Source organism: Hylobates moloch, unplaced genomic scaffold, assembly GCF_009828535.3.
Source record: "Hylobates moloch isolate HMO894 unplaced genomic scaffold, HMol_V3 SCAFFOLD_5, whole genome shotgun sequence".
NCBI classification, from domain to species: domain Eukaryota; kingdom Metazoa; phylum Chordata; class Mammalia; order Primates; family Hylobatidae; genus Hylobates; species Hylobates moloch.
In genome coordinates, this window is record NW_026652280.1 from 87,833,832 (window position 1) to 87,861,119 (window position 27,288).

Sequence of the window (27,288 nt, forward strand, 5' to 3'; positions counted from 1 at the left end):
TTATGAAATGATCTGCTTTATCCCTGGTAATATTCTTTTTTTGAAATCTACCTTGTCTGATATTAAAATAATCATTTCAGCATTTCAGCTTGCTTTTCTTTTCATTATGATCAAAAACATGTAAAATTTACCATCATAACCCTTTTTAAGTCTGTAGTACAGTAGCATTAATTGTATGCATGTTGTTATACAGCAGATCTCTAGAACATTTTCATCTTGCAGACCTGAAGCTCTGTATCTGTTGAACAGCAGTTCCCTTTTTCCCTGTCCCCAGGTCCTGGCAGTCACCATTCTACTGTCGGTTTCTAAGAGTTTTATTATTTTAGATACCTCGAGTAAGTGGATTTGTCTTCTTGTGACTGGCTCGTTTTATTTAGCGTAATGCCCTCAAGGTTCATCCATGTTGTCCAGCTTTCTTTTTATTTTTAAGAGACAGAGTCCCAATCTGTCACCTAGGCTGGAGCACAGTGGTGTGGTCAAAGCTGTACTCCAGCCTTAACTATGAACGTGTGACCTCAAGCAATCCTCCCACACTGACCTCCTGAGTTGCTGGGATTACAGGCGTGAGCCATTGCACCTGGCCCCCAGCTTTCTTTTAACTAGTGTTAGTGTGGTCTATCTTTTTCTATCCTTTTTCTTAGAACCTATTTGTGTCTTTATGTTTAAAGTGATCTTTTAAAAAATATTTGAGACACGGTCTCACTGTGTCACCCTAACTAGAGTGCAGTGGTGCAGTCACGGCTCCCTGCAGCCTCAACTCCTGGGCTGAAGTGATTCTCCCACCTCAGCCTCCCAAGTAGCTGGGACGACAGACACATGCTATCACACCCTGCTCATTTTTTTGATTTTTAGTAGAGACAAGATCTCACCGTGTTACCTAGGCTGGTCTCGAGCTCCTGGGCTCAAACAGTCCTCCCACCTCTGCCTCCCAAAGTGCTAGGATTACAAGTGTAAGCCACTGTGCCTGGACTGTTTATTTCTTTTTAAAGAGAGAGTCTTGCTCTGTTGCTCAGACTGGAGTGCAGAGGCGTGATCATAACTTGCTGTAGCCTTGCACTCTTTGGCTCAAGTAATCCTCCCACCTCAGCCTCCCGAGTAGCTAGTACTGTAGGCATGAGCCACTACACCTGGCTAATTTTAAAAATGTTGTTTTCTTTTTTTCTTTTAGAGATGGGGTCTTGTGATGTTGCCCAGGCTGGTCTCAAACTCCTGGCCTCAAGTGATCCTCCCACTTTGGCCTAAAGTGAATTTTTTTGTAGGTAGCATATAGCTGGGCCTTGCTTTATTATCCAGTTTGACAGTTTCTGCCGTTTGTTCTTTGTTATATTTTCTTCCTCTTCTGCTTTCTTTTAATTAATTAATTGAACATTTCTTTCTTTTTTTTTTTTTTTTTTTAACCTAAGTTCTCACTATGCCCCATGAGTGAAGATTTCTTAGGATTTTATTTTTATTTATTTATTTATTTTTAAAAGATGATTTGTAGAGACAAGGTCTTGCTGTGTTGCCCAGGCTGGTCTTGAACTCCTGGACTCAGGGCATCCTCCCACCTTGGCCACCTTGGTGCTGGGATTATAGGCATGAACCATCATGCCTGGCCTATTTTTGTTTTTGTTGGCTTGTTAGCTATATATCTGTATTTGATTGTTTTAGTGGTTACTTTAGGCCTTACAGTATGTGTCTTTAACCCGTCATAGTCTATTCATATGCCACCTCACATACAGCATAAGGGCTTTATGATTGCAAACTAACATTTCTCTCCACTTAGCATTTATGCTTTTGTCATATATTTTTCTTATACGTATATTCTAAGCCTTACAATACTTGTTCTTGTTTTAATGGTGAGTTATCTTTAAAGAGCTTTAAATAATAAGAAAAACATCTTCGTATTTGCCCACGTAGTTACTGCTTTTGGCGCTTTGTTTTCTTTTGGTTTAGGTCGTGTATTTCCATGTAGCATCATTTTCCTTCCACCTGAAGGGCGTCCATGATCACTTCTTGTAGTGTGGGTCAGCTGGTGATGCAGTCTAATAGCTTTTGTATGTCTGAAAATGTCTTTTTCACCTGCAGTTTTGAAAGATATTTTTGCTGTGTGAGAATTCTAGATTAACAGTTTTCCTTGCAATATTTTAAAGATGTTGTCCGCTGTCATCTCCTTGAGTATTTCTGAAGAGAAATCAGTCATCCTTATCCTTGTTCCTTTGTATGTAACGTGTCTTTTTTCTTCTGTCTGCATTTAAGATTTTTTCAGCCAGATGTGGTGGCTCATGCCTGTAATCTCAGCACTTTGGGAGGCTAAGGCACGCAGATCACCTGAGGTCAGGAGCCCAAGACCGGCCTGGCCCACATGTACTAAAAATACAAAAAAATTAGCCGGGTGTGGTGGTGGGCGCCTATAATCCCACATGCTAAGGAGGCTGAGGCAGGAGACTCTCTTGAACCTGGAAGCAGAGATTGCAGTGAGCCGAGATTGCACCACTGTACTCCAGCCTGGATGACAGAGCCAGACTCCGTCTCAAAAAAAAAAAAAGAAAGAAAATGATGCTTTCTTTATCACTGGTTTTAAGTAATTTGACTATGATTTGCCCTGGAGCTGTTTGCTTCATGTTTTTTTGTTTTTTTGTTGTTGTTGTTGTTGAGACGGAGTCTCGCTCTGCCGCCCAGGCTGGAGTGCAGTGGTGCAATCTCGGCTCACTGCAAGCTCCGCCTCCCAGGTTCAAGCGATTCTTCTGCCTCAGCCTCCAGAATGAATAGCTGGGAGTACAGATGCACACCACCACGCCTGGCTAATTTTTGTATTTTTAGTAGAGACGGGGTTTCACCACGTTGGCCAGGCTGCTCTCGAACTCCTGACCTCGTGATCCGCCTGCCTTGGCCTTCCAGAGTGGTGGGATTACAGGGGTGAGCCACCGCACCCGGCCTCATGTTTTTTAACATTGTGGTGAGAACACAACATGAGATTTATCCTCTTAAATGTTTAAGTGTACTATATAATATTGTTAACTATAGGCATCATGTTGTGCAGCGGATCTATAGAATTTATCTTGCACAGCTGAACCTTTATACTTGCTTATTGCTGTTTCTGAGTTCACTAATTTCCTTCTTTCATGCCTAATCTAACATCTGTCCCATCCAGTGTAACTTTCATCTGACATCCAGAAATAAGAGTCTTTTTATATCTTTGATGTTCTTACTTAATTTTTTTAACATTTGGAATACAACTATAATAACTATTTTGAATGTTCTAGACTATTATTTCTATCACCTGTGTCATTTTTGGTCTCTTTCGATGAACTGTCCCCTTGAGTGGTTGTGTTTTCCTACCTTTTTGCGGGCCTGCTAATGTTTGGATACCGGCCATTGAGGATTTTACGTTGTTGCATGCTGAATATTGAATATTTTTGTATTCCTATAATCTTTTTTTTGTTTTTTTTTGTTTTGTTTTTTGAGACAGCGTCTTGCTCTGTCACCCATGCTGGAGTGCAGTGGTGTGATCTTGGCTCACTGCAACCTCTGCCTCCTGGATTCAAGTGATTCTCTTGACCCAGTATCCTGCGTAGCTGGGACTACAGGCACGCGCTACCATGCCCAGCTAATTTTTGTATTTTTAGTAGAGGTGAGGTTTCACCATGGTGGCCAGGCTGGTCTCAAACTCCTGACCTCAAGTGATCTGCCTGCCTCGGCCTCCCAAAGTGCTGGGATTGGTGTGAGCCACCACGCCCAGTCTCCTATAATATTCTTGTGCTTGGTTTTGGGAAGCAGTAAAGTTACTTGTGCTTGGTTTTGGGAAGCAGTAAAGTTACTTGTAAACAGTTTAATCCTTTTGAGTCTTACTTTTGCGATGTGTTAGGGTCTGGATCAGTGCTTAGTCCAGGGTTAATATTCCCCTGTACTGAGGTAAGACCTTTTGAGCTTCCTACCCAATGCACCCTGCATCATGAGATTTTTGAGTTTGACTGGTGGGATTAGGGGCTGTTCCTGGCCTTGTGTGAGCACTGGGCACTTTTCTCTCATTGTTTTGGATGGTATTTTTCCTAGGCCTGGAGTAATTTTCTCGTAAGCATGTGCTAATCACAATACCCAAGGGAATCTCGCAGCCAATCTCTGGGGTGTTTTCTCTCTGTGTAGCAGTCTCTTTGGCATTTTGTCCTGGAAACGCTGCCTGCATTGGTCTCCACAGATTCTCAACCTTGTCTTCTCAACTCAGGGAGCCTTCTAGGTTCTACCTGGCTGCCCCTTCTCTGTACTCTTTCCTGGAAACTCCCAAGGCAGAAAGCTGGGGCAACCCCAGGGCTCACCTCCTTTGTCTCTCGTTACTCAGGGGTTACTTTTCTTTGTTACCTGTTGTCTAGTGTCCTGAAGAGTGTGGTTTTGGTTATTTAAACAAAATTTTAAATAACTGGCTGGGGTGGGGGGTGTTACTTGAGATGGGAGAGTAAATACAGTCCCTGCTATTCCGTCTTGGGCAGAGGTGGAGGACGCACATTCTCTCTTGTAGCCAGGGGAGAGCACTCCCGTTCCAGAGCTATGTACCTTGTGACTGTTGTGGGAATCTTGTCAACCACCCTTTTGGGGTTTAGGAATGTTTGTGAGACCTCTGGGTTGTTCCTGTGTGATAATAGTACCACAAAGGTAGCAGCTGAAAACAACCCATGTTTATTATTCTACAGTTTATCTGGGCGGAGAGCCCAGGCCCAGCTGAACAAGGTGCTCTGCTCAGGATCTCATGAGACTGCGATCGAGGTGTCAGTGGGGGCTACAGTCTCATCTGAAACTTGCCTGGAAAGGATCTGCCTTCAGGCTCATGTGGTTGTTGGCAGCATTCAGTTCCCTGTGGGTTCTTGCTGGGTGTTGGCTGGACGCCACTCTTAGCTGCCTGCCCCATAGGCCTTGCCAACATGGCTGCTTGCTTCCTAAGAGCCAGCAAGAGACACAGTCTCCTAGCACAATGGGTTGTCTTATGTAATGTTATCGAGGATGTCACATCTCATCACCTTTGCCCTATTCTGTGGATTAGAAGCAAGTCTCAGGCCCCACCCACACTCGAGGGGAAGGGATTATGCAAGATGTGAATACCAGTGGCCAGGATCCTGGGGCATACCTTAAAGCAAGCTTGTCTAACTGAAGGCCTGCAGGCTGCATGCAGCCCAGGATACTTTGAATGTGGCCCAACACAAATTTGTAAACTTTCTTAAAACATTATGAGATTTTTGTGTGTGTGATTTTTTTCTTTTAAGCTCATCAGCTATTGTTAATGTTAGCGTATTTTATGTGTGGCCCAAGACAATTATTCTATTTTCAATATGGCCCTGGGAAGCCAAAAGATTGCACATCCCTGCCTTAGAGTCTGTTTGCCACAACCTCTCAGCTGTTGGGCTGCTCTAAGGAACAGAGTCTAGGTTCTGTTTTTTTTTTTTTTATGAGACAGTGTCTCGCTCTGTTGCCCAGGCTGGAGTGCAATGGCACAATCTTGGTTCACTCTAGCCTCCTCCTCCCTGGTTCAAGTGATTCTTGTGCCTCAGCCTCCTGAGTAGCTGGGATTGCAGGCGCATGCCACCATGCCCAGCTAATTTTTTTTGTATTTTTTGCAGAGACTGGATTTCACCATGTTGGCCAGGCTGGTCTCGAACTTCTGACCTCAAATGATCTGCCCACCTTGGCCTCCCAAAGTTCTAGGATTACAGGAGTGAGCCACCACACCTGGCTAGATTCTAATTGGCTTTATAGTTATTGCTTTATCCAGTTGTGTTTTAAATCAGACAGGAGAAAAAAAGGGTCACAAGCAGAAAATACATTTATGGGGTCTTTTATGTTTACCCATGTATTTGCCTTTATTTCTTCATGTAGATTTGAGTTACTGTCTCCAAAGGACTCCCTTTGGTATTTCTTGAAGGGCAGGTTTGCTGTGACAGATTCTCTAAGCTCATCTTTATCTGGACATGTCTTAGTTTCTCCTTCATTTTTGAAGGATAGTCTTGCTGGGTATAGAATTCTTGGTTGACAGTCTTTCAGCCCTTTGAACGTGTCATTCCACTGCCTGCATAGTTTCTGGTGGGAAAGCAGCTATTGATCTCATTGAGGGCTCCTTATGTGTGACGAGTTGCTACCCTATTGCTGCTTTCAAGTGTCGTCTTTTGTCTTTTGAGTGTGTGATTATCATGTGTTAGGTGTGGATCTCTGTGAGTAAATTACATGGAGTTTGTGGAGCTTCTTGGATGTTTAGATTCATGTTTTTCATCAAATTTGGGGAGTTTTCAGCCATTATTTTTTCAGGTATTCTTTCTGCCCTTATTCTACTCTCCTCTCCGTCTACAACTCCCATTATAAATCAGTTGATTCACTTGATAATGCCCCACAGATCTCTGAAGCTCTGTTCATTTTCCTCCATTTTTTTCTTTCTGATCTTCAGGCTGGATCTTCTCAATGGACCTCTCTTTAAATTTGCTGATCATTCTCTCCTGTTGAATCCTTCTAGTGAATTTCAGTTATTATTTCAGTTATTGTACTTTTCAACTCCAGAATTTCTGTGTGGTGCTTTTTTTTTTTTTTTTTTTGAGACGGAGTCTTTCTCTGTCACCAGACTGGAATGGAGTGGCGTGATCTCGGCTCACTGCAACCTCTGCCTCCCAGGTCCAAGCAATTCTCCTGCCTCAGCCTCCCGAGTAGCTGGGTCTACAGGCATGTGCCACCACGCCCAGCTTACTTTTGTATTTTTAGTAGAGACAGGGTTTTACCATGTTGGCCAGGATGGTCTCTATCTCTTGACCTCATGATCTGCGTGCCTCAGCCTCCCAAAGTGCTGGGATTACAGGCGTGAACAACCGTGCTGGCCTCTGTGTGGTATTTTTAAAAAAATTATTCCTGTCTCTTTATTGATATTCTCTTATTTGGTGAGACATTATTCTCATACTTTATTTCTTTAGACTTGTTTCCCTTTTGCTGTTTAAACATACTTAGAATCACTGATATTTCAAGTCTTTGTCTAGTAAGATCAGCATCTGGGCTTTCTCTAGTATCCAGTTTATTTATTTATTTATTTTATTTTTTGGAGATGGAGTCTCGCTCTGTTGCTCAGGCTGGAGTGCCATAGTGTGATCTCGGCCTGCTGCAACCTCCGTCTCCTAGGTTCAACTGATTCTCCTGCCTTAGCCTCCCGAGTAGCTGGGATTACAGGCATCCACCACCACACCTGGCTAATTTTTGTATTTTTAGTAGAGATGGGGTCACCACGTTGGCCAGGCAGGTCTTGAACTCCTGGCTCAGTTGATCCACCAACCTTGGCCTCCCAAAGTGTTGGGATTACAGGTGTAAGCCACCGCTCCCAGCCTCAAGTATCTGTTGATTGCCTTTTTTCCCCTGAATATTGGCCATATTTTCATGACTGTCTATGTGCCTTGTAGTTTTTTTGTTGAAAATGGATGATTTTAAATAATAGAATGTGGCAACTCTGGAAGTCAGGTTCTCTTCCCACCCCGGGGTTTGTTGTTGTTGCCACTTGTTGTTTGTTTAGTGACTTTTCTGGACTAATTCTGTAAAATCTGTATTTTTCGTCTTCTGTGTCCGCTAAAGTCTAATACAACTTAGCGGTCAGCTAGTGATTAGACAGAAATCCCCCTGAACTCCTGGAGCCATAAATGCCCCAGTCTTTGCTGAGTGGCTCTGTGTGTGTGCTTGGGCACACCTCCAACACAGAGCCAGGCTGTTTGTGACTCTCAGCTTTCACTTCCCGTTTGTGCAGTGCCTTGAGCTGAGCCACAGGTGAGAGCTGAGGGCCTCCTGAGGTCTTTCCTGAGCCCTGTACATGTGTGTGGCCTTCTAGATTCCTGGGAATATGTTGGAGCTTTTCAAAGCCCCCTGAGGATATCTCATTCCCCAGCTTAAAACTTTGGTTATCCTATCATTTGCTGCGACCATTATTCTCTGTCTTAGAAAACTGTGATGTTCAACAATTACCTCTGACAGTTTTTGACAAACACCACCAGGGAAAAGACTGTTTGTATTGCATGAGCTCAGATAAAGTCTTTTGAATGTGGTCTACCAGAGGATTCCCAGACAGATAAGATAAGCACAGTTTCTGGAGTGGGGCTTTTCAGGAATGCCAACCCTGTTCTGCATCCCCCGGGGCTGCCAGGTGCTGGTTTTCACCCTGACTTAAGGCTGAGGGTTTCAAGGCTGCCATAGGGATGGCTGGGAATAGGGCAGGTTTCAGTGCCACCGAGCTCCTGTGCTGATGGGGATTCAGATGCTTTTCTGGAATGAACACTTCCCTGATTGCTGCAAGCCTTTGGCGAGTTTCCAGAATTCTGAGAAAGTTGATTCTGACCATTTGCCGATGCCTTGTTGCTTTCATGGAGGAGAGAATTCTCAGAGCTTGTGAGAGTCTCTTTGCTGACATCCTTCTCTGGCTTCAAGGACAGCACTTGCTGGAAATTAGGAGGCACCCGCCGAGCCCCACAAGGTCAGCTTGTGGCCTTTGTGGCCTTTCTGTTCCCTCCTGGTTGTTGGGGAACTAGAGTGAGTTCCTGGAAGTGCTTCTCCATCACGAAGTCTGGTTTCTCTGTACTGTGAAGTCACATCTGTAACCTAAACATGTCTCTTAATTATCCAAAGCCCAGCCAAGGTCTCTCTCCTCTGTGGGTGCTTTTTCTTTTTTTCTTTTTTTTTTTTTTTTTGAGACGGAGTCTCGCTGTCGCCCAGCCTGGAGTGCAGTGGCGCCATCTCGGCTCACTGCAAGCTCCGCCTCCCGGGTTCACACCATTCTCCTGCCTCAGCCTCCCGAGTAGCTGGGACTACAGGCGCCCGCCACCGCGCCCAGCTAATTTTTTTGTATTTTTTTTAGTAGAGACGGGGTTTCACTGTGGTCTCGATCTCCTGACCTCGTGATCCACCCACCTCAGCCTCCTAAAGTGCTGGGATTACAGGCATGAGCCACCGCGCCTGGCCTGTAGGTGCTTTTTCTAGCCATCTCTGAAGAGTCAATCTTGAGAAATTTCTCAGTATGTCTTCATCATGGCATTATGTACATACCATTAGCATAATTCACTCAGATGGAAGGCAGAAAGGGTGGGAACTAACATTGATCACATTTATGGAAACCTGCCTTCTCATGCCGGGCACTTTATATATGTTATCTCCCTTTGTGGTACAATCACATGACATGCAGGCGTTGTCCATGTTTGTGGGTGAGGAAACAGGCTCGGGGGTGGGAGGCTCACCTGAGGCCCCACACTGTTTGCTGGAGACGGCTTGGGGCCCGAGTCTTGCTCACAGCCTGAACACTGCACTCTGCTGCCCCGCATCCCAGGAAGGAAAAGCTGTGGCAGTGGGTTTGTGTTGCCAAATACATGGAGGCTTTTTTCTGGGTGAGTGCCCAGCAGTTGATTGTTCTGTATGTCCAAGAAAGTCACCTTAGAGGAGAATTAGGTTCTAAATTTAGAGAATAATTGAGTTACAATATTTAGAACTCAGAAAACATCACTTGGGCTTGGGGTCACAGCCCCGAAGGGGTGATTAATTTTGCTGATTGAAGGTCAGAGGGGCCTGTGGCCACAGTACCCACTGCTCAAAACACAGGTGAGCTGGAACCATGAGTTTTAAAATGTCTTGGCCAAGTTTTTATTACAAGATACAAATTTATCCCACACAGTTGCAATGCAAGCCTTGATGAAACCCCAGCTTGGTGGTGTCTCCTCTGGTGTGGCTGTGGCTGTTGGGAAGCAGCTGTGCCCCTGGAGACGCTCGGTTCCCTGTTTCCACCAGGTGCGTCTGCTGATGGCCCCCTGAAGTTGCTGCCCGAGAGCCACTTCGACGTGGTGGTCATTGACGAGTGTGCCCAGGCCCTCGAGGCGAGCTGCTGGATCCCCCTGCTGAAGGCCAGAAAGTGCATCCTGGCGGGCGATCACAAGCAGCTGCCCCCCACCACAGTCTCTCACAAGTAAGACCCCTTTTCCGCATATGCCTTTCTCTGCCCCCGCCCTCCACCCCTTGATGTGGTCCTTCCAGGCTCAGCCAGAAGCCCCAGGCTCACCAGGAGCCTCTGCGGTGTCTCCTTGGTGTGTTTCTTGGCACAGCTCCTACCCTGTCTTATAGCATTCATTCATCTCGACGTTGGATCCGTGAGATCATGTACTCCCAGAGGGCAGGGTCGCATCACCTTCATCTTTGTAGCCTCAGAACTGGAGACAGGGCCTGGCATGTTTCTGGTGCTCCGTCCCTGCTTGTTGAGTTGTATATCCCCTCATGAAGCAGGCAGGTTTGATTGTAGGGTGTCTTGAGAGCCGTGGGCTGGGCTGACTGGCCTCTGGATGGATGTGGGTTCTTTAGTCTTCAGTCTGTAGACACATCCCTGGATGGAGGGCACTGAGCAGAGACGCAGCAAACCATGGTTCTGCCCTACGGAGACACCAGAGCCCTGATGCAGTGGCCTGGCCCAGGCTGTCCTGGCGGAGAAAGTGCTGCCCACCCCAGCCCCCCTCTCACCTCTCCGCATACTACCCAGCACTCACTGCTCCAGCCACACAGGCCTCGCTCGCCCCTCTGCCTGGGCCACTCCTGCCTGGATGTGGTGGGCATGCCCTCCCTCCAGATGAACCCTCCGCATGGTATCCCTTGACTGCCCTTACACGAGGCCTGTGAACAGGGCCTGGCACATGGGCTGTCTTTGGACAAGTCCCTGTTCAGAAAGTTGTCCCTGAGGAATGAAAGGCTTCTGAGACTCCTGCATCCTGGCCCTCACTTCCACCGGGGGAAGATTGATTTCTTCTGATTTCTGTTGCCTTTTGAAACACTTCTGTATTTCACTGTGGGTGTGTAGAAGCTATGAACTTGGAACTTTCGTTGTTTTCTGAGGACCAGAAGAAGATGTGCAAGAAAGCCTGTCGAGTAGAATCTCATCAAAGGGGAGTGGGCAGCCCAGGAGTTGGGGGATATGTAGAGAGAGGTGTCAAAAATAGTAATTGAGAGTGAGCTTTGGGAGGAAGATGTTGGAAATAAGGATGGTGGAAGGAAGGGGAGTGCTGGGGAAAGGTGCTCTGAAAGATTGTCCTGGTGGGAGACACATGGGGATCTAGAGTGGAAATGTTACGGGATCTCTGGGGTGTTGATTTTTCTGGCTGGAAACCTCTGTGGCCTCAGCACCTTTGCCCCAATTCTTGTCCTGCATCCTGGAAGAATGAGGTATGCAGATAAGTGAAGGGTGAAGAAGAGTTTTATTTAGTGTTAGAACAGCTCAGAGTAGTGGGTAGCTCCTCTCTGTAGGCAGGTCATCCGTCGAGTGTTCAGCTGTCAGCAGAGGAGGCCCTGGAGAGGGTGGCTTCTCTCTGCAGGCAAGTCACTCGGACATCTCTGCAGGTCTCTGAAGCTCTCAGCAGAGGGCGTAGCTCCTCTCTGCCCTGTTGTCTCTCTGCCTTCTCCATCCTCTGGCCATCCTCTCGCCTTCTCTGGCTGAGTCCAGGGCTTTTATGGACCTCAGAGGGAAGGAAGTATGTGCTGATTGGTCCATGGGTGGCCATGGGTGGGCCTGGAAGAGGCACCATGAGTCCTCACTCTGGTCCACAGGACTGGCAGCCCAGCCCCCAGCCTTCAGGCCCTCCCTGGCCTTCCACTGTCCCCTTCCACCCAGGACTCTGTCTGCCTCCTGCTGCCATTCTTGGCCCTAGTCCCACTCTGAGATCCAAGTGGGTGCTGGGAGCCGAGAGAGGCCAGGCAGTGGAAGCAGACACCCATGAGCCTGCAGGGACAGTGGCGGGGTTGTCCTTCCTGGGGCGCCCAAGGAGGGTGCAGGCTGCAGAGTGGGAGGGCAGCTACAGCTGCACCCAAGAGCTCCTGCCCCCGCCCCCTCAGAAGAGGCCAGGCTCCTGCTTGCTCCCGGCTCCTCCCTGCTTCGTGGAGCGGGAAGCCCAGGTCTGCAGCCACAGGTCTGGCAGCTGCGGCTGCACCCAGAAAGGCAGATCCTGCCTGTTCCCGGCTCCCCTAAGAGCACGGGGAGACTCAGATCCACAGCTGCAGTTTGGGCAGCTGTAGCCCCGCCCTCCTGGAGCAGTGGGCCTGGGTCTGTAGCTGCAACCCTGCGTCTGGGCTGCAGCGGCCACTCCACCTCAGAAAGGGCAGGGCTCCCACTGGCTTCATGGAGTGTTCAGCCACAGCCAGCGTTCCCTGCTGCAGCCAGCATGATGGCAGCAGCCACTGCCATCAGAACCTCCCTGGGAGCAGGGAGGACAAGCATGGGAGGACGCTTGTTCAGTGGCTTCTTCCAGGGAGAGGTTCTCGAGATGTCCTTAAAGGAGGTCTTCGTCCTCTGGAAAGCCTTTGGGTGGAGGAAGTTTGGAACTGTGCCCTTGAGCAGGGACTCCGTTGTGTGCCTGGAGAGAGTAGGATGGTTTTGGGGGAGGATGTTGGGTGGTGTTCCCTGGAGAGAGTAGGATGGTTTCGAGGGAGGACGTTGGGTGGTGTTCCCTGGAGAGAGTAGGATGGTTTCGGGGGAAGACGTTGGGTGGTGTTCCCTGGAGAGAGTAGGATGGTTTTGGGGGAGGACATTGGGTGGTGTTCCCTGGAGAGAGTAGGATGGTTTCGGGGGAAGACGTTGGGTGATGTTCCCTGGAGAGAGTAGGATGGTTTGGGCGGAGGATGTTGGGTGGAGTTGCGCTGGGTGTTTTGGGTTTGCAGTTGGTACTGATCATCACGTCCTGTCCTCACTTTGTTGGAATTAAAAATAGGTTAATCACAGAGATCTCGTAAGTTTCCAGAGGGAAGGTCTCTGAAGTGGAGCTGGGTACTGCCCCAGGGTTTTGGTGGGGTTGATGAGCTGTAGTGGTGCACAGGGTGGGCTCTGGCACCAGGCGGCCCGGGCAGGTCCTGGCTCTGCAGCTCACTAGTGGGGCAGCTGTGGGCTGGCGGCCTTCTCTGTCTCACCCTTCTTACATGTAACATGGGAGTCATAACAGTAGCCACCTCATGAGGTTGTTATAAGGATGAAGGGAGTTAATCCACATCTGGCGCACCCAACAGTGCCTGGCGCCTGGGCAGTGCTCAGCCGCTGCAGCCGTTCTTGGTGGGAGTGGACTTGACTGCTCACAGCTGGAGCATGTTGGAGTGTGTTCGTTCCCTATTGTGGCTGTGACAAATGACCACAAGCTTAGTGGCTGACAACAACTGATTTCCTGACCTCCAGAAACGACAATCTGGGGGTCACATGTCCAAAATCAGACTCACCGGCTTAAAATCAAGGTGTGGGTGGGTTGCTTCTTCTGGAGGGTCCAGGGGAAAAGCCATCTCCTGGTCTTTTCCGGCTCCTAGAGGCCATTGCTTGACTTGTCGCCCTTTCCTCTGTCTGTGAAGCCAGCAGTGTTGTGTCTTCAAATCTCTCCCCTCGGTGGCCTTCTCTGACTCTGACCTTCCTATGCCCCTCTTATAAGACCCTCGGGTTATCACCTGGGTCATCCAGGGTCGCCTCCCCATCCCAGGATCCTTAACTTCGTCTCAGCTGCAGCGTCCCTGTTGTCCTGTAAGGGAACATTCACAGGCCTTGGCGACTGGGTGTAGGTGCCTTTGGGGCTGTGATTCAGCCAACCCCACCCCTTGGTGACTTCTGGGTCAGAACCCAGGGGATAGTTGGGTCCTGAGGTTTGGGGCCTGTCCTCCTCACTTGCCGTGGTTCACACCTGGACTCTGGGGCTCAGGCCTGCCTTCCCTGTTTCTCCCTCCTGGGCGCAGGGCTGCGCTGGCAGGGCTGTCGCTCAGCCTGATGGAGCGCCTGGCCGAGGAGTACGGCGCGAGGGTAGTGCGGACACTGACAGTGCAGTACCGCATGCACCAGGCTATCATGCGCTGGGCCTCGGACACCATGTACCTCGGGCAGCTCACGGCCCACCCTTCTGTGGCGGGGCACCTCCTGAGGTAAGTAGCTCGGCCCCACCCCCTGCCCCATCCTTCTGCCCTGGCTAATCCTCTGCGTCACCTGTTTCTACGCAGCAAGCTAAAGTGAAGCTTTCTGCGTGAAAGTCGACTCTGAGGCTAGCTTTTTGGAAGAGAGGGTGGCCTTGCCCTGGAGAGCTGGGTCAGGCCCGCTCCCTCCCATCTGATGTCCTGATGTTCTCATTGTCTTCCCCTACCTAAGCCTTTTCCTCGTGGGAGGGGTCGGTTCTGTTGGGTGGGGCCTGAGCACTGCACTGTGGCCCCCCTGATGTGCTGCCTCTCTGCCTGTGTGCCAGGGACCTCCCAGGTGTGGCTGCCACAGAAGAGACGGGTGTGCCCCTGCTCCTGGTGGACACCGCCGGCTGCGGGCTGTTTGAGCTGGAGGAGGAGGACGAACAATCGAAAGGGAACCCTGGTGAGCTTGCTTGCAGACGGCCAGCTTTTTTGTTTAAACATACCTCTAGCTCTTTAAAAATAAAAGGCACTTTAATTGCCTAATTCCGGGAGGAGCTGAGAGCAGTTGTTGATGGCCGTGAAAAAACGGAGCGCCACCCTCCAAGAGGTTGAGCAGCATCGTGTTCTCCAGGGTGAGCAGCCCACTCCTGGGTGACATGGGCCTGGCAGCATTTTACGGCCTTCTCCTGAATGGTGGCCCAGTTCTGCCTGGCTGGTCTGGTGATGGGAACTGTCATTGCTCAGCTGACACCACCATCTCCCCAGTTCCACGTTGAACAGGATGCACGGCCATAGGAGTCAAAAGGCCTTCATTGCTGATGTGAAATTCAAGTTAGCTGGGCATGGCTGGTCCTGGGGCCCTGGGACACAGATGATTAGCTCCCAGGAAGCCACCTGGGGCACAGTGGAAGATCAGCTGGCCATGATCGACAGAAACGTGCCCGAAACACGTGTTGGTGGTGGATGCCCGCTCGGGGCGACCTTGTGCTGCTCACCTGTTCTTTCTTTCCCTCCAGGCGAAGTCCGCCTCGTCAGTTTGCACATCCAGGCTCTGGTGGATGCTGGTGTTCCAGCCCGTGACATTGCTGTGGTCTCGCCATACAACCTCCAGGTACGACAGTTTCCTTTTGTCCCTCTACAGAACAGCTGGGGCTCACACAACCTAGAGGGTGAAAGAAAAAGGGTGATTTGTTGGCTGTGGTGATGGAAAAGTTCAGGGGTAGGGCTGACCTTATTGTGACTGGATCCAGGGCCCAAATGATGTTGTCAGGGGCCCCTGTGTGTTCGTCTGCCCGCCTCACCCTGCCCCGCCTGCGCTGCCCGGCGCCCCAGCCTTCTGCACTGGCTTGTGTTCTGGCCAGATTTGCTGGGTGACCCCGGCAGCCTCAGGCTGACACAGTCCTTCCACAGGCAGCCCTGGCGGAACAGCCTGTCCTTTTCTGGCATTTCCCACAGGAGCCTCAGCCTTGAACCTTGCTGGTCTGGCTCAGGTCGTGTTCCCATGCGTGTCTCATTTGGTGGGGAAATGTGCCTTCTGGAGTATGGGGAGGGTCTGTGGAAGAGGCCATCATCGCTTCCTGGTGTGCGGGCATCACACATGAGGCTGGCGGCTGTCATAAGCCAAAAGAAATGATCAAATGCCAGGGACAGGGTGTCGTGTTGGCGTGCATGCGTGCCTGTGAGGAGGGCGGACCGGACGCCTTTCCCCATGGGGCTCCTGCAGGCTCCGCTTCCCAGGTCCTGGCTGTTTCGCAGCGTGAGGCCCTCTGCTGAGCTGAAGGGCAGGGTCTTGCTGCGCTGGCCTGGGGGGTGAGGAAACCACAGCCTGGCTGGTGTTTCAGGTGGACCTGCTCAGACAGAGCCTTGGGCACAGGCACCCTGAGCTTGAAATCAAGTCCGTCGATGGCTTCCAAGGCCGAGAGAAGGAGGCCGTGATACTGTCCTTCGTCAGGTCCAACAGGAAAGGTACGGAGCCCTCGCCAGAGTCCTTTGGGGATAGCACAGAAGTGAATTTATTGATTGAGGGGCATATTGGGTGTCTGCTGCGTGCCACACTGGTTTCTGGCAGTGTGCTCATGGTGCAGCTTCTGTCCTCAGTAAGTTCACGTCAGGCAAAGCACAGGCAAGAGAGTCTGCGGAGGCTCAGAGGCGTGAGTGTGCTGTCGGGGAGCAGATGGCTGGGGTGGCAGCTGGGGGCGCAGGGTGGGCTGGGAATGATCAGGACACCCTGCCGAGGAGGTGGAGCCCCCTGCAGCCCAGAGCTGGCCTTTAGCCTCCGTGCACAGAGCCGCGGAGTGTGGTGGTCATGGCTGTGGTTTCTGTGCTGCTGTGGTTTGTGGGCTTTCTATTTGGGATGAGAGTTGTTCCCAGAAGCAGGTTTAGTGAACGCGCTTTGTGAGACATTCTCAGAAGGCAGAAAGCAGATGAGGCCTGGTTAGAAGCTATGGGGGAAAGAAGGGAAGGTCCTGGAAGGTTTCTTGTGCTTTCTCCCGGGTGCCAGCTGCAGCCACACCCCAGGCGGCCCCTGAGGCTGGGCTTAGACAGAAGGAAAGGAGCGACAGAACCCAGTCGGGTTCCCCAGAGCCCCACTCAGTCAGCTGTGGCAGCCAGATGCCAGGGCAGGTGTGGCATCACGGTGCCATGCGTGGCCGGGCAGCTGTGTGGATGGTGGGCCATGCACAGGGGACCATACTTGTGGTGGTTACTGATAAGGGCATAGGAGCCTGACTCAGTTTCTTAGTCTGAAACCTGCTTCTCACTCCCCTCTGGCCTTTTGTAGGTGAAGTTGGTTTTCTTGCTGAGGACCGGAGGATCAATGTGGCTGTCACTCGTGCCCGGCGCCACGTGGCGGTCATCTGTGACTCCCGTACTGTCAACAACCATGCATTTTTGAAGACCCTGGTGGAGTATTTCACACAGCATGGGGAAGTACGCACGGCCTTTGAGTATCTTGACGATATTGTCCCAGAAAACTATTCCCATGAGAGCTCCCAGGGTTCCAGCCATGCTGCCACCAAGCCCCAGGGCCCTGCTACGTCCACCAGGACCGGAAGCCAGCGGCAGGAGGGAGGCCAGGAGGCCGCAGCACCTGCCAGACAGGGCCGGAAGAAGCCGGCCGGGAAGTCTCTGGCCTCTGAAGCCCCATCTCAGCCCAGCCTCAACGGAGGCAGCCCGGAGGGAGTGGAGAGCCAAGACGGCGTGGACCACTTCCGGGCCATGATAGTGGAGTTCATGGCCAGCAAGAAGATGCAGTTGGAGTTTCCTCCTTCCCTCAATTCCCACGACAGGCTGCGGGTCCACCAGATAGCCGAGGAGCACGGGCTGAGGCACGACAGTTCCGGGGAAGGGAAGAGGAGGTTCATCACTGTGAGCAAGAGGGCCCCGCTGGCCCCGCGACCCCCAGCAGCCCCGGGACCCCCAGCAGCCCTGGGACCCCCAGCAGGGACCGGCGGCCTAGCCCCTCTCCAGCCAGTGCCCCCTAGCCCTGCGCAGACGGAGCAGCCTCCCAGGGAGCAGCGTGGCCCGGACCAGCCTGATCTGAGGACGCTGCACCTGGAGAGACTGCAGAGGGTCAGGAGTGCGCAGGGGCAGCCCACCAGCAAGGAGCAGCAGTCCTCAGGGCAGCAGAAACTTCCAGAAAAGAAAAAGAAAAAAGCCAAAGGTAAGTCAACTAATAAGAACATGGGGCAGTGTCCCCTCACTGGGGTGCTGGCCCTACTTGGAACCCACCTGCCACCATCAACAGAAGGAAGGGCTTCCTCCTGGTGGCACCATGCCTGTGTCATTTTAGCTTTATTTTCAGTCATGCCACTCCCAGCTCCGTCTGGGCTCCCCTAGGTCGGCGATCAGGTCACGGGCACCTTCTTGTCCCAGAGCCAGTGTGTGGGACTTGGCAAGTAGGCAGCGCTCAGAGCATGTCTGTGGCAGCGGGAGGGGCCTGGAAGAGCAAACATGGACGGCTCCCTGGAGCCCCTCGGGAATGGAGCGATCACAGGGTCCCATGCCACATGTGTCCCTGGAGGGTGGAGGTCTTGCACAGCAAAAGGGTGCACTCTGCCTGGAAGTCGTCCTGGGCAAAATGCTCAGAACCACAGGGGCTGGCTGAGCGCAAAACCATTCTTGCCCATGGGCCATGCGGAGTCCCTAGGTGGGCTCTGCTCCGTCTGCCACATCCTGCATTGTGCCCACCCCGCAGGAGCTGGCCAGGCGTGCACTGGGAGTTGGCCAGGCATACGCTGGCAGAGCCTGTAGACCTGGTCGGTCTTGGGGAACTCCTGCTACCGCCATTTTCCTCAGCAAGACCATGCAGGAGTTCCAGCTTGCATTGATTCATTGAATTCCTGAAGTGAAGCTACACCAGCACATGCATGGCTTTGAAAGGGGCCTCCCAGAGCCTGGGGCTCCAGAGGAATTCACTCCCCAAACCTTTCTTGAGCAGCTACTGTATGCCACGCTTTGTGCTAGAGGACAGGACTGGTGCCACCTCTGCCCGAGGGCACCGACAGGTTAGCAGAGGGAAGACACATGAGCTACTTTTTAATTTTTTTTAGAATTAATAGAGACGGGGTCTCACTATGTCACTATGTTGCCCAGGCTAGTTTTGAACTCCTGGCCTCAAGCAATCCTCCTACCTCAGCCTCCCAAAATGCTGGGATTACAGATGTGAGCCACTGTGCTCAGCCATGAATTGCTTTTAAAACCTTAAATGAGGGGCCAGGTGTGGCACTGTTGTCTTTCCATTTGCCTGAGTGATGCGGGTCTTTTCCAGGACATCCAGCCATAGATCTGCCCACGGAGGAGGACTTTGAGGCCCTGGTTTCTGCTGCCATTAAGGCTGATAACACCTGTGGCTTTGCCAAGTGCACAGCCAGCGTCACAACCCTGGGCCAGTTCTGCCAGCTCTGCAGCCGCCGCTACTGCCTCAGCCACCACCTGCCTGAGGTATGTCTGCTTCCCCTCCTGGGATCAGACAGTGGGGAGGGGTGGTGGGTTCCGTCTCCAGGAAGCAGACCCTGGGCAGACTTGTTCCAGTTGGAACAGTTAGCTGGTTACGAGCTCCAGATACCTCCAGAAACAGAAATCAGACACTGACTCATGATCTGTTTTGAGCACATCAGGGCATAAGCAAACAAAATGCCTTATTTGCTGAGCTGCAGCCACGTTAGTGGGAATTCTGGGCAGAGGGAATTTTGTCCCAGTGTCCTTGGGTTCTGTTAGTGGCCTAATCTGGTCTGTTTGGCATAGGGGAGGTGGGAGGCAGAGCCTCCAGCCCGTTGTCTGAGCTGGCCGTGGCCTGGCTGCTGTGTCATTCATTCCTTGAGCCAGAGTTGTTGAGAACCCCTTGGGCCAGGTGTGGGTGCCTGTGGGAAGCTGAGGTCTGAACCAGCCTTGTCTCTACCCTGGAGGATGCTGGGCCTGGTGGGGGATCTGAGTAAGAGACCAGCATATGGTACCAGGTGTTGAGTGCTCCGAGGAAGAAAACCCAGGGCCAAGGTGGCAGCAGGGACACCCACCTAGATGCAACAGTCAGGGTGGGCTTCCTGGAGGAAGTAACACTGGGGCTGAGACCTGTGGGACAGAAGGTGGGAGCTGGGCTGGGGAGGACAGGGCCGATGGCGGGGTGGGTAGGCAGGCTATCCACCCTTAGAACATGCATAAAGCCCTGGGCCCAGTCAGGGATTTGGGAGTAGAGTGTGAGGCAGGATGGCTAGAGTCGAGGCTGGGCATGGCCTGGCGAGCTGCCTGGAGGAATCGGGCCTGATCTGAAGGCAGTGGGGCACCCTCTAGGGTGTCAGCAGGGCTGTGATGTCACTGGTCTTGGCTGCAGTGTGGATTGGGTAGGCGGAGGCTGGGAGGCAGTGGGAAGTGGCTGCAGGGACTGTGTGGTCAGTCAGGGTGGTGCCATTTCCTGTGCACACTCGGGGGCTCCCGCCACACCAGGGTGCAGACCACCCCGCTGCCCTCCCGCCAAGCAGCCTGCAGGGTGAAGGATTGACATGGCGGGAGGAGTGGCCTTCTCTGTTGGGGCGCCTATGACCCCCCAGCTCTTTGATGGGCAGAGCTGCAGGGTCTGCCTCCTGGCCCCTGTGAGCCCAGCAGTGATTCTTGTGTCCTCCCCAGATCCATGGCTGCGGTGAGAGGGCTCGCGCCCATGCCCGGCAGAGAATCAGCCGGGAAGGGGTCCTCTATGCAGGCAGCGGGACCAAGGACAGATCCCTGGACCCAGCCAAGAGGGCCCAGCTGCAGAGGAGGCTGGATAAGAAGCTGAGGGAGCTCAGCAACCAGAGGACCAGCCAGAGGAAGGAGAGGGGGACGTGACCGGCCGCATCCTCGCACGCCCCGCGGAGCTCTCTCCATGCCAGCCCAGGGTGCCACCAGACCATGCTCCGCCTCCACTAGGGTGACAGAGGAGTGGAGGGGCCTATGGGGGAGGAGCAGAGGGCCCTGTGGGGGAAGGTTGGGTTTTTGGAGCCCAGGGATTAGCTTTTCCGATGTCACAATGTGGAGGAAAGCACCTGGGGGACAACAGTGCTTGTGCAGGTGGGGCTCGGGAAATGCACGTCCGTTCCCCTCACTCCCCGCCAAAACCCACATCCCAGCATCTGGATCCTGGGGAAGGTTCCAGTCCCTTGGAGAATATCCAGGGCCTCAAACTATTGAAGTTACTCCTCCAATGTCTGGGACTTGCCAGCTCAGCCCATTAGGATGAGGGTGCTGAGAGGAAACAGGAAACAAGACTCTGAATGGCGCTCAGGCTGGGAGCAGGGAGTGGCGTTTGGCTTGCACGTTCCCATGCGGCCAGATGCTGGGGCCACTTTCCTTCTGTCTGCTGTTTGCTGGTGACTGCAGTGTTCCCCCTCCCCCTCACCACAGGGCTCCCATGAGTCTAGGAGGCACCTCTTTCTGGCCCGTGCACCTCTCTCTGGCTTACAAAGGCGCCTGGCCTGTGCCAGCCCCTCCTTGCTGCGCCTCGCCGTGGGGACCAGGTGAGCCAGCTGTCCCATATAGCTGTCCTGGGAAAGCTGCCCCACAGCCTCAGCATCATCAGCGCTTACCAATCCAGAGCCTCCTGGCCTTCTCTGGTGCCCTGTACCAACTCTTCTATTTAAGAGAACCTCAGGTGATGCACCTGAGCCTCAGGGTTTTGTTTCAGAGGGGTATAAATTACTTAAAAATTAAATGAAAACGTTGCACACTACCCCAGTGTGTCTGCTGTGGGTCTAAGGGGCGCGCCCTTTGCCTGTTCTGCTCAGCTGCTGTGCCCTGCCTGCCGCGTCTCTCAAGCCCCCTCTCCCTCTGACCTCCCTGCGGCAGACTCTCCCGGCGCAGGCTCCTCTGTCCTTAAATCCCATTCATGTCCTTTTATGTCCCCGACGGTTCTGAGTGAGGTTGAGCTTCCCTGACCTGCACCTAGGGTGGCTGTCCCCCAGAGGCCACTTACGCAGTGCATTCGGCTAGTGTGTCCTTAGGCCAGGCCTGCACGCTTTGACTGCCCTGTTCTTGCTGGTCCTCGGCCACTCTCCCCTCCTACCCGGGCTGACGCCCCACCTTTGGCCACTAGGGCCCCTCCTCTTCCCCCTGCCCTGGACACCTTCCTTGTCTATTCCCGTCAAGTGGCTTTTGGACTGAATTGTTTGGGAAGGGGACCAGGACTCTACTGCATTTTGTGTCAAGTGTGGCAGAGTTAATCCGGTTGCTTCCATAAGCGCTGAGCAGCGCGCACAGAAGGCTGCAGTTCTCATGCTCCTTGAGGACCCGTGGCTGTGGGAGGCATTTGTGTAATGATGCTCATGGGGGATGAGGGCACCATCGGAAGCGTCTCCCGGTTGACACAGCACACAGGGACAGGTGTTCTTCCTGCAGGGGCGGGCGTGGGGGTGCCTGCTTAAGCTCCCTAACTTCCCAGAATCCAAACAGCTGATAAGAGTCCTGCCCCGGGGTTGACATGGATGCTGAAAGATGTTGGCTCTTGTGTGGGAGATAGCTGACAGCCACACTCCCTGCCTCCTAGGTAGCCTGTCTGAAGAAGAGAAGGAGGCCAAAGAGAAACAGACCCAAAAATGGGGGTGGGAGAGTGACCTGATGACACTGTTTGAGCACCTGGATGTAGCCATGCCTGACCTCCACCCCATTCTTCCTGGTATCCTGAGCTAGTAAATCCCCTTTTTTAGCTGAAGAAATCTGCCTTGGGTTTTTGTCACTTGCTGCCAAAGAATCTTTGCTAACCCAGTCATGCCCACATCTGTCTTATCGGGCATACCCCTCCCAGCATGGAGGCGGTACGGAATTAGTGTCGCCCCACTCATTAGAGAAGGCACGATTGGAATCCAAGCCCTGTACCTTTATCCAGGTGTTCTTCTGTGGGCCGTCCCACCAGGAGGAGCTTGAAGTAGAGGAGGGCAGCCAGTGCCAACGGTGGGCGGGGCGGGTGGGGGGTGAAGGCTTCTGGAATCGGAGGGACCTGAGTCTGAACGCCAGCCAGCACCACCATCCACTGAGGTGTGGCCTCAGCAAGTCACCTCTCCTCTCTGAGCCTGTTTGTCATCTGTGAAGCAGGACGGGAACAGTTGCTGGCGCGCCAGCTGTGCTAAGTGGAAGAAATGAAGTGCAGCATCACGTCCTTGCGGGACCTGGCTCCGGGTTCGTCATCTCCCTGGCTGTGCCCCCCAGCCTCCTGCATGGAGCCTTCTCCCCTTCACCGCTGACCACCACAGCCCTTGGTGATGCATTGTTAAAATGCCAAAACCCAAGGTTGCAACATAAAAAGTTTCCATTTCTCATCCCAGAGAGGCCTTGTTAGGAAAATGTTTGTAGCTAGTTGTTTGAAAAGTACCCTACAGTTTGGCCTGGATAGGGTAACCCAAAAAAGGAAAAAAATATCCCAAGCCAAACATCTCCCTGGCCAGCCAGAGTGTGGTCTTGCTGACAGTAGCTGCAGGCTATAGCCCACCCGCGCCGGAACCGCCCGGAGTAGAGGACCCCCTTCCAAGGAGAACTGCCCACCTCCACCTGTGCGGCTCCCCTGAGGCAGCCCCGCCATGTGCTCCTTTCCGGGGGTGTCGGGCAGGGCAGTGGGCACAGGCGGGAGCCCCTGCCAGCCCTGGGTGTTGCTCCTGAGTTTACTTGGGATGTGCTGCATGCCTTGGGGCCTCAGTTTCCTCTGTAACATGGGGTGTCTCAGGGTAGCTGTGAAGGTGAAATGATCAAACACACAAGGCCTTGGGCACGGCGCCTGGCGTCTGATAAATGTGCTGCCCTCCTCCTCCTCATCTGGCAAAGCAGCAGTGGAGAGGAACGAGAGGGCACGTGCTGCTCATAGAAGGGGTTCAGCAAATGGCTTTTCCTACCAGAGACAGAGGCGAGAGTGCCCAGGTCCCAAGGGCCCGCTCGTCAGCTGCTGGTGGAAGTCGCAGGTCCCCCAGTGTGGGTCTGCCTGGCTTCCTTGCACCCAACACAGCTCGCCCCTGCCCTGTGCCGAGCAGGCCAAGGGCGGGCCTAGGGCAGGCCTGCTCTGTTTGTTTACCTTGGTTTGTTTGGAGCTGCCCAGAGGGATCCCGGAGTGGGCTGATGGGCACCACACTGCTTTGGTAGGTTTTAGGCCCACGTTATAGCCCTGGCACTTAAAAGGAATTGTGGTCACTGCTGGGAGCATAGCAAAAGCTGCAGCCTTATTTGGTCTGGAAACTTCTTTGCTTGCAGGAAAAGCGGAGTGGGGAAGCAGCCTCTCGTGTGGGTGGGCAGATTGGGGCCAGTTCTTCATTACCCCGGGATATGAATTACTTCGCTGCCTCGCTTGGCTCTGGTTTTGGCTTCTGGCCTTCTCCACTGAAGCCGCAGCTCACGATCTCCCCCGGCCCTCAGCTGCCAATGAGCTGTTCTGTTGTGCAGCTTTATTGAGGTGTAATTGTCATGCCATAGAATGCACTCGTAAAATTGTCATGCCATAGAATGCACTCGTAAGTATACGATTCAGATTTGATGATGTTAGTAAACATGGGGCTGGGCCACCCACCCCCACCCGTCCCTACTGCTGGGTGCTAGTCTGCAGTTAATCTCTACTCCTGCCCTCAGCCCCAGGCAGTCACCAGTCAGCTTTTCGTCCCTATAAATTCACCTTTTCTGGAAACTTCCTATTAATTTAGACCGTCCCCAACTCCCCGTGGTTTTGATGTAACGATTTTTTGACTTTACAATGGTGCAAAGGCTTGTATGCATTCAGTAGAAAACACCATTCTTTGTTCACATTCAGTACAGTATTCAGTAAATGACATGAGAAATTCAACACTTTATATTATCAGATAGGTTCTGTGTTAGATGAGTGTGCTCAGTAAGCGTTCTGAGCATGTGTAGGGCAGGCTAGGCTAAGCTATGATGCCCAGGAGGTCAGGTGTCTTGAAAGCATTTTCAATCTGCAATGTTTTCAGTTCCCCATGGATTTGTGGGGAACATACTCCCATCATTAGTCAAGGAACATCCATATCCAGCCCTGTGCATCTGCGTTCTTTTACTTCACTTGATGTTTTTGAGGTTCGCCCATGTGGTGGCGTGTACCAGTGTTTCATTTCTTTTTATTGTCAAACAGTGTCCCATTGTATGAATACACCCATTTAGTGTATCCACTCATCTATCGGATATTCAGACTGCTTCCACTTTTTGGCCGTTTTGACCCATGAGGCTGCTATGAATATTCATCGTTCAAGTCCTTCTGTGAAAACATGCATTTTCGTTTTTCTTGGGTAGATTCTTAGAAGTGGAATTGCTGGGTCGTAAGATAAGTTAGTTTATTTAAGAAACTACCAAGCTTTTCCAGAGAGGTTATATCATTTTACATTCCTACCAGCTATGTATGCAGGTTCTAGTTTCTCTGCTCTTGCCAACACTTGGTATTGTCTGATAATTATTACTATTACCGCCATGTTAGCGTGTATATACTATGATCTCATTGTAGTTTTAATTTGCATTTTCTTAAAGACTAAGGATGCTGAGCACCCTTTTCATGTGCATATGGGACATTTAGATATCTCCTTTGGTAAATTTTTCTTTTTCTTTTTTTTCTTTTTTTTTTGAGACAGGTCTTAGTTTGTAGCTCAGTCTGGAGTGCAGTGGCACAAACAGGGCTCACTACAATCTCGACCTCCTGGGCTCAAGGGATCTCCAGGCTCAAGGGATCCTCCAACCTCAGCCTCCCCGAGTAACTGGGACTACAGGCGCATGCCACCACACCTGGCTTTTTTTTTTTTTTTTTGTAAAGATGGGGTTTCGCCATGTTGCCCAGGCTGATCTCAAACTCCTGGGCTCAAGTGATTTGCCCACCTTGGCCTCCCAAAGTGCTGGGATTACAGGCGTGAGCCACCACACCTGGCCTCTTTTATTATTATTATTTTCATAGAGACAGGATCTTGCTTTTTTGCCCGGGTTGGTCTTGAACTTGTGGGCTTAAGCCATCCTCCTGTCTCAGCCTTCCAAAATACTGGGATTATAGGTGTGAGTTACCGTGCCTGGCCCTTTGATGAAATTTCTGTTCAAATCATGTTTGAGATAAATTGAAGTATCCTATTATTGAGATATAAGATATCTTTAGGCCGGGCATGGTGGCTCATGCCTGTAATCCCAGCACTTTGGGAGGCCAAGGCAGGCGGATCACGAGGTCAGGAGATCAAGACCATCCTGGCCGACATGGTGAAAGCCCATCTCTACTAAATATACAAAAATTAGCAGGGCGCGGTAGTGCGCACCTGTAATCCCAGCTACTCAGGAGGCTGAGGCAGGAGAATCGCTTGAACCTGGGAGGCAGAGGTTGTAGTGAGCCCAGATCATGCCACTGCACTCCAGCCTGGGCTACAGAGGGAGACCCTGTCTCAAAAAAAACAAAACAAACAAAAAAAACTTTATATAGCCTGGATAGAAGTCTTTTATCAGATGTATGATATGCAAATATTATCTCCCAGTCTTTGGATTCTGTTTTCATTTCCTTAATACTGTCTTTGGAAGTGCAAAAGTTTTAATTTTTTAAAGTCCAATTTATCGATTTTTTTTCTTTTATGGCTGTGCTTTTGGTGTCATGTCTAACCTCTTTATGTAAATTAAGATCACAGAGGTTTTTCCTATGTTTTCTTTTAGACATTGTACAGATTTAGTTCTTCTGTTCAGGTCTGTGATCCGTCTTGAGTTCATTTTCGTGTATGGTATTGGTATAAGGCAAGGGCCTAAGGTTGGTTGGTTTGGTTGCTTGGTTATTGCATGCGGATCTCCAGTTGTCCCAGCAATTGTTGAAAAACTCCTGTTTCTTCATGGAATTGCCTTGGCATCATGTTAAATATTGTTTGAGCATAAATGGAGGCGTTCGTTTCTGGGTTCTCAATTCTGTGCCATTCATCTGTCCATCCTTACGCCAATACCACAGGCTCCTCCCATCCCCATCATGAGGGCAGCCTTCTGGTCATGGCAACATTGCAAGTTTACACTTAGAGGCATGGCCCCCCAACCCGTCTCTGACTCAGCGAAAATGGAAAGAGTTTTGAAAACCTATAGCCACACTCAAGATAAACACCCCCATATTCCAGACCACAGAGAGAAACAGGGCCGGCCGGGTGCTTTGAGAGGCCGAGACTGGCGGATCACCTGAGGTCAGGAATTTGAGACCAGCCTGGCCCAACATGGTGAAACCCCGTCTCTACTAAAAATACAAAATTAGCCGGGCATGGTGGCACATGCCTGTAATCCCAGCTACTTGGGAGGCTGAGGCAGGAGAATTGCTTGAACCCGGGAGGCAGAGGTTGCAGTGAGCCCAGATCGCGCCACTGCACTCCAACCTGGGCGACAGAGCAAGACTGTGTCTTAAAAAAACAAAAACAAAAACAAAAACAAACAAAAAAAAAACCAAAAAGAAAAAGAAACAGAGCTGGCCGAGGAAGGGATGCTGTGGACCTACTAGGGTCCTCATCTGGTCAGGAGCAGGGGCGGCCTGGAGCCTTTTTTCCTGTGGGCAAAAGGAACAAAAACGGCCAGTTACGAAGTGGGATCTGAGCCAGGCTCTCACTATGAAGCTAGATGGTAAGGCAGGGCTTTCTGATTCATCAGAGGAAAAAAAAAAAAAAAAGCTGTTCCAGTTACTATGGCTGCATAACACATCTACCCAAAACAGCCATTTATCGCATTCGTGAGTTCTGTGGCTCAAGAATTTGGATGGAGCACAGTGAACATGGAGATTCAAGAGGCCGGTGCTTGCCTCAAGGTGGCACCGACCCTGAGGTGAAATTTGGCCCTGGGGCTGCAGTAGGGTCAGGCCGACCTTGTCCCCTGCTGAGACCCCATGTTTGCTTAGCTCCCCAGCACCCACCCTGAGAGTTGCCCAGTGAGTCGCATGCCCTCAGCTCAGGCTGTCTTCTGGGCACCAGACTTGAGTGTCAGTCCCCAGCCTCACAG

At 51.6% G+C, this 27,288-nt stretch overlaps 1 protein-coding gene across 1 annotated transcript in view; it reads left to right on the forward strand.

The window, feature by feature from the left end:
- IGHMBP2 (immunoglobulin mu DNA binding protein 2) overlaps positions 1-21,061 on the forward strand; it is a 38,549-nt gene extending 17,488 nt beyond the window's left edge. The window contains exons 8-15 of the mRNA XM_032153727.2: positions 9,757-9,931; positions 13,708-13,890; positions 14,205-14,323; positions 14,880-14,974; positions 15,705-15,828; positions 16,643-17,524; positions 18,632-18,804; positions 19,984-21,061. Coding sequence (XP_032009618.2) covers positions 9,757-9,931; positions 13,708-13,890; positions 14,205-14,323; positions 14,880-14,974; positions 15,705-15,828; positions 16,643-17,524; positions 18,632-18,804; positions 19,984-20,181 — 1,949 coding nt within the window. The 3' untranslated portion in view covers positions 20,182-21,061. The remainder of the gene's footprint in view (positions 1-9,756; positions 9,932-13,707; positions 13,891-14,204; positions 14,324-14,879; positions 14,975-15,704; positions 15,829-16,642; positions 17,525-18,631; positions 18,805-19,983) is intronic.
- Positions 21,062-27,288: the final 6,227 nt, after the last annotated feature.